The sequence below is a fragment of the Arachis stenosperma genome, chromosome 2 (genome assembly GCF_014773155.1).
Source record: "Arachis stenosperma cultivar V10309 chromosome 2, arast.V10309.gnm1.PFL2, whole genome shotgun sequence".
In the NCBI taxonomy this organism is placed as follows: Eukaryota; Viridiplantae; Streptophyta; class Magnoliopsida; order Fabales; family Fabaceae; genus Arachis; species Arachis stenosperma.
The window spans coordinates 16,601,662-16,609,988 of NC_080378.1; the positions used below are offsets into that span (position 1 = coordinate 16,601,662).

At 43.4% G+C, this 8,327-nt stretch overlaps 1 protein-coding gene across 1 annotated transcript; it reads left to right on the forward strand.

Annotated features, from left to right (window-relative positions):
* Nucleotides 1–238: 238 nt before the first annotated feature.
* LOC130962645 (proline-rich receptor-like protein kinase PERK8) lies at nt 239–5,930 on the forward strand. Its single transcript, XM_057888832.1, has 4 exons — nt 239–242; nt 378–474; nt 5,521–5,845; nt 5,922–5,930. The coding sequence occupies exons 1-4, from the start codon at nt 239–241 to the stop codon at nt 5,928–5,930; spliced, it is 435 nt and encodes a 144-aa protein (XP_057744815.1).
* The last annotated feature ends 2,397 nt before the right edge of the window (nt 5,931–8,327 follow it).

The following is an 8,327-nucleotide window of genomic DNA, read 5'->3' on the forward strand; positions in this document are numbered from 1 at the left end:
ACATGTGACGCGAGCATTCAATTCGGTTTTGGATACTCGCGTACGCGAGTAGAGTGCCGCGTATGCGGATGCCCAAATTTCAAGGTATGCGTACGCGGGACAAAGGTTTGCATACGCGAGACTCCTGTTTTACTGAAAAATTGTTTTCTTCACTTTTTAAGGGTTCTTTAGCCTTCCAAACTTCTTTATCTACTGTATGGGATTACTAACTAGTAATTAGGCCCTAAGACTGATAGAGATGGGTTAGTGAATTAAATGGTAAATTTATGTATAAGTTTAGAAGAAGGAGACTTAGGTTTCTAAAGTTGTGGGTAAACGAGTGAAGTGTTACATGGGTGATGACTTTGGGAACTTGAGAACTGATGATTAACTTGTAGAATCAAGGACTAATGATGATTATGACGAGTCTGGGACTCGGGAAGGAATGAGTATGGTTAATGAGACTGATGACTTGAGTTTGGTTCTGATTGAAAGGTGATCTGTAATTCGCAAGAGTGGCCGGGCACTATATCCCTGAAAAAGTGGCCGGGCACTATATCCCTGGGTAATGTGAGGTCTGTGGATCAATATCCCGCTCGCATCCTTTCGAGTCATAAGAGTGACCGAGCACTATATCTCTGGAAAAGTGGCTGGCACTATATCCATGGGGAGCGTACCCCTTATATTCGTGACTGAAAGCGACATTCCCATCGGAATGTGTCGGGCTGGCAGTTGTACCGACAATGTAATATCACAACCAATAGAACAGACATTCATCATGTGCATTTTCTATATGTTTGCTTGCTTTGCCTACTTGCATTGTTTTACCAAATTGTATAACATGTTTATATATGCTTCCTAAATTCCTTGCTGTATATGTCATATTACCTGTGTTTTACTTATTTGTATCTGTTTGTGTTTGCCATTGGGGTTGAGAAGGTTTGGTAGGCGGTGGCGATGTGATTGCGTGGAGGTTAGGTTGGTGAAGGCTATGGGACAATGGTGTTAGTTTATGTAAGACCCAAAACCTTTGAAAAATGGCTATCATTAGCTAATTTCAAATTCAGTATTTCTGTAGCTTTAATTTCGGAAATTTCTCTATTAAAGAAAATTAAAGCAAGTTTTGATTTATTGAATTTGAGACGAGTTATGATTATTATCCAATTTTACAATTATTAGATTATTTTCTATATTTGAATTATAAAGTTGATAGTTATAAAATAATAAGGATTTTATATGATTTGGATTAGATAAGTAATATTTTAAATATTAATACTGCTATTTTGGAAAATGAAGAAATTAAGTATATTATTTCTAATTATTTGACTTGAGCATTTTATTGAAAATAATTTGTGAAATTGATGAGCAAATAGTATTTTTATACATTATTATTGTTGGGTTAAAATTCATTTCTAGTTACTACTATATTGTCCCTATTTTCATTTGAAATTACAAAAGTAACCCTAACCCTAATTTTTGAAAATGAAACCCTAACCCTGAAACCCTAACCCATGACCCGGTTTTCTCACAACTACTGCATCCCTCCCTTCTAACAGCAGTGATAAACCCATATTTCATGAGTTCTTTTGTGCTTAATTTGAGTGATTTATACAATCCTTCACCTACTTATTCACATTAATTGCATGGTTTTACTTTCCCTTCCTTATTATGTCATATTGTGAAAAACATGTTTCCTAAGCTTTAAAAATTAATTATTTTAATTACCTTTATTTCCATTCGATGCCGTGATTAGTGTGTTGAGTAGTTTCAGATTTTCTAAGGCAGAATGACTTAAGGGATGGAAAAGGAAACACACAAATTAGGAAGGAGAAGGCAAAACGGAGCTTTAAGGAAACTGGTATCCACGCGACCGCATGGACGAAGCGATCGCGTGCCAAGCACGAATCAGCAGTGACGCGGCCGCATGACTGACGCGACCGTGCGACTTAAGCAGAACGCACATGACGCGGTCGCATGACTGACGCGACCGCGTGGCAAGGAAAAGCTCCGAATGACGCGACCGCGTGACCCACGCGGACGCGTGACAGAGGCCACGCACCAGAAAATTACAGAACACGCCCCAGCGAATTCTGAAGCCCTTTTGGCCCAAATCCAAGCCCAGAAGGCATAGACTAGAGGTTATGAAGTGAGAGAATGCATCCATTCAGGGAGAGCTCGCATAATTTTAGTTTTCAATGATTTAGGTTTAGTTGGGAGGGAGATCTTCTCCTCTCTCTCTTAGGATTTAGGATTTCTTCTTGTTTTAAGAGTGACTCTCAATCCAGGTTTTATATTTCTTTGTTTTAAACTTCCCTTTCACTTTATTTATTTATTTCAGTATCTGAGTTGGCTATTTACCTTTATAATTGGATCTATGAATTTCTTCCATGTTACAGACTGTTATTTGAATTAATGATAATTGAGGTATTTTCAGTTTATGATTGTTCTCTTTGATTTAAGTTACCATTGCTTCCCATCTAAGGACATTTTTATTATTCCAGCAATTTTACTTTTTCCCCTTTTGGTCCTGGTTAAGAATTCAGTAACTCAACAGTTATTAAACTCAACATAACTGATAATCGTTATCTTGCTAATTGAGCTGAACTTAAGTAATCCCAACCTTTTCTTAGGAAATAATTAGGATTTAAAGGTCAATATAATTAGTCCCTTGACTTTTCTTTGCCCTAGTAAAGGTTGACCAAGTGGAGTTTAGATTCAACTTTCATTATAGTTGAGAGAGATAACTACGTTGGACCTCCAACTTCTCTTACCTTGCCAAAAGTCTGCTTTACAGTATTTATTTATTTTAATTGCCATTTACTTTACTTGTCATTTAAATTACTTGCTTCTCATCTTCTAAACCCCGATTACAACCTTTATAGCCAATAATAAGAACATACTTCCTCGCAGTTCCTTGAGAAGACGACCCGAGGTTTGAATACTCGGTTAACAATTTTTAAAGGGGTTTGTTACTTGTGACACCCAAAACGTTTGTACGAAGGGATTTTTGTCGGTTTAGAGACTATATCTACAACGCAACTGTTTCTATGAATCTCTTTACTGGTAAAAATCCTAACGTCAAAATGGCGCCGTTGCCGGAAAACTGCTAACGTGTGCCTTATTATTGGTTATTGTAAATATTTTTCTTTTGCTTGTTTATTTTTTTTCCTTTTTATCTTTATTTGCTACTATGAACTCTCACCCCTCTCGCTTTGAGTTTGGTTCTAATATTGTTAAAGGAAATAGAAGTTACAGCAGGAATGTGCATCAAGGTCAGATCAATCAAGGATGGATGAAACCAAGAGGATCTAATCAACCCTTTTAGCAGCAACACCCTCCGAGATATCCTGGACAAAGACCGTTCTACAGTGCATACCCAGCTGAAAGACATGGTGGACAACCTTGTAACTACCAACAAGCCCCACCCCGTGCATATAACACATCCTTTCAACATAACCTCGAACCACCACACTCACAAGCTTCTCTTCACCATTCGCCACCATATGATCCTTCCTTACCCCAATACCAATCCAATCGTTCCCAATCACCACCACTTTCCTTTGTATCATGTCCAAGTCCAGCAACCCGAGAAGCAGAGGATCGCCTAAGGGAAACAGTAATTAAATTTCAAACAACCATTCAACAACTGGAGCAAGCGATAATTCAATGGGCTTCTAGGCGCTCAAATACACAAGGATCAGCCACAGCTCCATGTGGACAGCCCAATGAAGAGCGTAGCATGAAGGAGATACCAGAAACTCCAGTGGACAAGACAGAGCATGAATTTGTACTAGAACAATTAGAAGAAGCTGTCATTGTTCAAGAAGAAGAGTTGGTTGAAGATCTAGGAGATGCTGAACTTCCATGGGAATCCAGAATTGAGGAAAACTCCGTCCAGGATGCTACAGTTGATGCTAAGGAGGATACTGTACAATCTCCAAGGCAAGTCGTTTATGAGGAATTAGACGGAATAATCCAAGAAACAAATTCCCTTGATGATGATAGTCACAAGTCTAGCTCTCTTAGTGATGAACTTGCATCCGCAAGTGAATTCTATGAGATCGAAGAATCTTCCCCAAGTGAATATGAAGATGATGTGGAGGTAGATTTCTTTCAACCTCCAATCTATGACTCAAGTGATGAGGAAGACACAGAAGACTTTGACCAGGACACCGATACAATTGAAGATCTTTGCAAAGAAGTGGAGGAATTCACAGAAGAGCACAAGGAAACGGAACTTGCAGAACCACCAAAAACACCTATCCCAAGGCCATTACCACCTAATACAAGCTTCAAGTGGGTACAATCCTTAACTTATAACTTTACTTATTCACTTGAATATGGTTTGCTTGAAACAGATGGCCAGCTTAGAGCTCTCTGTGGCTTTAAGAGTAAGAGGAAAATGGCTCGTACTCAGAGCTGGTGCACAAGGTTCAATAAGGTTCCACGCTTCACCTCGAAGTACACGGATTGGTATCATGCTCAATTACATGGATCACGGAAAACGTTTGGTCACCAAGGTGAGATTCTACTTTTTAACCCGCCCGAATGGAAACATGTAGATCAAGACGGAGGCGGATTTAAAAGCAAGGCTTGGAATCCTGGACTCTATCCTGACATTCGTCATCCCGGGAGCCTGAAAATCTGTTTGGAGCTGCTCAGAAGCTTTGCATGCTTGGTTTGGGACCCCGGAGGCTATTGGCATTCCAAGCCCTGGTGGAGTTTTTTGGACGAATTTAAACATAAACCACCATAACAGGATACTCCTCCAATGTCCAACTTAAGGACTTTAACTAAAAGTGCTAGGTGGGAGACAACCCACCATGGTATGGTCGCTTCTTTTTCAATTTATTTCTTCTTAATTGCTTTCATTTTTTTCTTTTTCATTTTAATTTATTAAACCTGGAATCATGCATAGCATTTATGTTAATCATTGCATTCTGCATTTTTCATGCATAAAAAAAGGGGTGCATGACGCGACCGCATGCCCCATGTGATCGCGTCATATTGCGAAAAACACCACCCGCGCGACTGCGTGACCCACGCGGCCGCGTGATATATATATCGACGTAAGGATCCAACGAACAGAAAGTTAGGCTGGAATCGTGCGGCCCTTGTGCGTTTCGCACAAATTGGCCCACGCGATCGCATGCCCCATACGATCGCGTCACTTGCACAATACCAACCATACGCGACCGCATGAGCGATGCGATCGCGTCGCATGGATTGCACATCACCCCAAAAGGAAAAAGAGAATTGTGCTAAAACGGCGCTGGAGTCGTGCGTTTAGCACGAATTCCAGCGATGTGATCGCGCGACCCATGCGATCGCGTCCCCCTTCTTTCCCCTCTCTCATGCGATCGCGCACCCCACGCGATCGCGTCACTCCCATTTTTACTCCAACCACGCGACCGCGTGCCCCACGCGGCCACGTGGAGTCGAAAGTATAACCCCCCAGCCACGCGAACCCTATCAGTCGCGCAGCCCCCCACCCCAACCCTCTTCTCCCTCTCTGCTCCTTCTTCCTCATTCTTCCTCCAGCACCGCCCAGCCGCCACCGCACCACCACCCAGACGCCGCCACCGCGCCGGACGCCGCTGCCGCAACACCTTCCCCTCCCTTCTTCTCCCTTTTTCCTCTCACCTCCACTCTCCACCACTGCCCTCCGCAACCACCGCCCACCACCGCCGGCCATCCAGCCGCGCCCCCCTCTCCGCCACCCACCCGCAGCCCCCCTTCTTCTATCACTACCCTAAACCCTCTCCGCCACTGCCCCCTCAACCGTCACCGCGACACCGTGCCTCGCCACCGCGCTGGACGCCGCCGCAGCCACCTTCTTCCCCGTTCCACCCCTCCCGCCTACCAGGTTCCGCAACACGCAACCCTATTTTATCCGTTCGTCATTTTTCTGTAATTTTTTTTCCGTTTCTGTTCATAATTAGGATAGATAGATATGCATGTTGTAGTGGAAATTTTAAGTTGTTCGGTAGCTTAGGCTGTGGTTAGTGGATCTAGGTCTGTTTACTTGCAATGTTCCTGTTTATGTTTTATCATAACTGCAATTCTGCTGTTCCTGTGACCTCGTTCATATGCTGTGATTTCTTGTAATTGCTGCTTGTTACTCTAAATTTTCCTGTTTCTATTCCTTATTGATAACTGCAGCAAGTTTTTAATTCATATGAATTGCTTTGTTTACTGTTTATTTTCCGGGACAATCCAATTTTAGCCGGAATGCTGCCCAAATTTTTGAAAATTATTTTCATTCATGTTTTGGTTTGGCATTTCTGAACTCTGTTTTACTCTGCTTTACCCAAACCATTTCATGAATGCTATGGCAGACTTTCTTATCCTCTTTGATTTCCTGGTTCATAAACTGCATTTGTGATTCACTGATTCCAATTTTTGCTTTCTTTATTTCTATTCGAATCAGCATCACCCTGTTTTCCTTGTTCGATTATGAGTACTTCTATTCTTACCTGTGAATCCTTGTTATATGGTATTTTTCTCTATGTCACTTACTTTAACCCGCACTTTACTAACTCCCTAATTTTAATTTACTAATTTCTTTTTCAAATTCTAACCATACTAACTCTTTTGATCTCTTTTCTGATTATTTTCACTTTCCTCTAACTTTCTAACCATGGCATATTGATTAATTTTTCCATTTAACATAAATTCAATCATATTTCATATACTCATTTTCCTTATTTTATTTCTCCTTTGCTGCTTTGAGTTTCCTTTGTTTAATTGCCTCTTTGCTTTCCTATTTTTATCCATATCCTGGTTTTCTGTTTTTCAGGATGTCTGCCTCACAGAGGTAAGGTAAAGGCAAGGCTTCTGGCAAGTGCAAGAGAGGAGATTTCTCCCAGTCCATCATTTCTCTAATGCACAATTCATCATGGCGGGAGAAGAACTTCACACAGCAGGAAAAAGCTAACCAGCTGCTTCCTGCAAATGATCCATTAAAATTTGCGAACCGGTACTGTGAACTGAAGTACCTGACTTTTGCAAACTCCAGGAATCTATACCTGGAGCGAACCCTGAAGATTCCAGAAGCACTCCAGCAGTACACCACTGAGCAAATCAAGCAAAGGGGCTGGTTCTTTCTGGAAAGAACACTGACAGAGGTCAACGCATCTTGGGTCCGGGAATTCTACTACAACTACTACCTCACCACCCTAGATGCCGTAAACCTAAGAGGAAAACAAATTCTGGTCACTGAGGAGGCCTTAGAGGACATTCTCCAGCTCCCAGCCAAGTCCGATCAGCCCGATGGTTTTTCAAAGGCTGAGGAGGACATGAGTCAGATGCAGTTTGATTGGGATGCCGTGAAGGCACGGATAGCTCTCGACCCGACAATTCCTTGGGAGACGGGTCAGGACACTACCATGCCTAGAGGGATCCAGAGAGCATACTTAAATGATGAGGCTCGGTTATGGCATTAGATCTTGAGTAATTTTGTGATGCCGAGTACTCACGAGATGGAGATCCCGGCTACCATGATCCTTTGGTGTGTGCTGGAGGGTAAGGACCTTTATCTGCTACGTTTCATTCGGCACTATATGGCCAGGGTCCACGTCCGAGGCACCCTCCCTTTTCCGTATCTAGTTACACAGCTTGGCCGTCGGGCTGATGTGCCATGGGAGGATGCCGATGAGAGACCACCAGCGGCGGATTGCAGGAAGATCATTCCTGATAGCAGGAACTTCCTAGCTTTGGGCTACAGACCACCACCCTTCACTGCTACTGATGAGACAACCCCACCGTCTGCTGGACCCTCTTCATCCACAGTTGCCACTGCTACTCCTGCCGCTACCACTGCACCTCCACCTGCCTCTGAGCCCGTATACTGCCTCGTGCACCGCCTATTCCGACAGCTTGATCAGATAGAGCGCCGTAACCGGCGCCGGTATGAGAAATTAGAGCGTCACAACCAGCGACGCTATTCGCATCTGAAGCTAATGATCCGACAGGGTGGTGACATCCCCTCTGAGCCCGACACACCATCTGAGCCATCAGAGGAGGAGGAGGATGAGCACGAGGAGGAGACTCATTTCCAGGAGGAGACCCATCAGCAGGCAGCCACGGAGCAGGCTGCCCCGCATCAGGAGGTTATGCCCCAGATAGGGCTGCGGATCCGGAGATCCCGATCCAGTCAGCCCCACCTCTACAGCAGCCAGACTCCCAGCCCACCACCACTGAGACTCCAGCTACCATCCCTACCAGTGATGACACCCCTTCACACCCGGCTTGATTGAGCATCGGGGACGATGCTTCCTTTTAAGTGTGGGGAGGTCGCCATCTCTGGCGTTTATTTTGGTGAACCACTACATACTTTTTCTTTATTT

Excerpts from the sequence above, each read along its gene's own strand:
- LOC130962645 (XM_057888832.1), top strand. Across the intron at positions 475-5,520 it reads AGTTTGGTTCTGATTGAAAG|CACCGCCCAGCCGCCACCGC; the intron begins GTGATCTGTAAT and ends TTCTTCCTCCAG.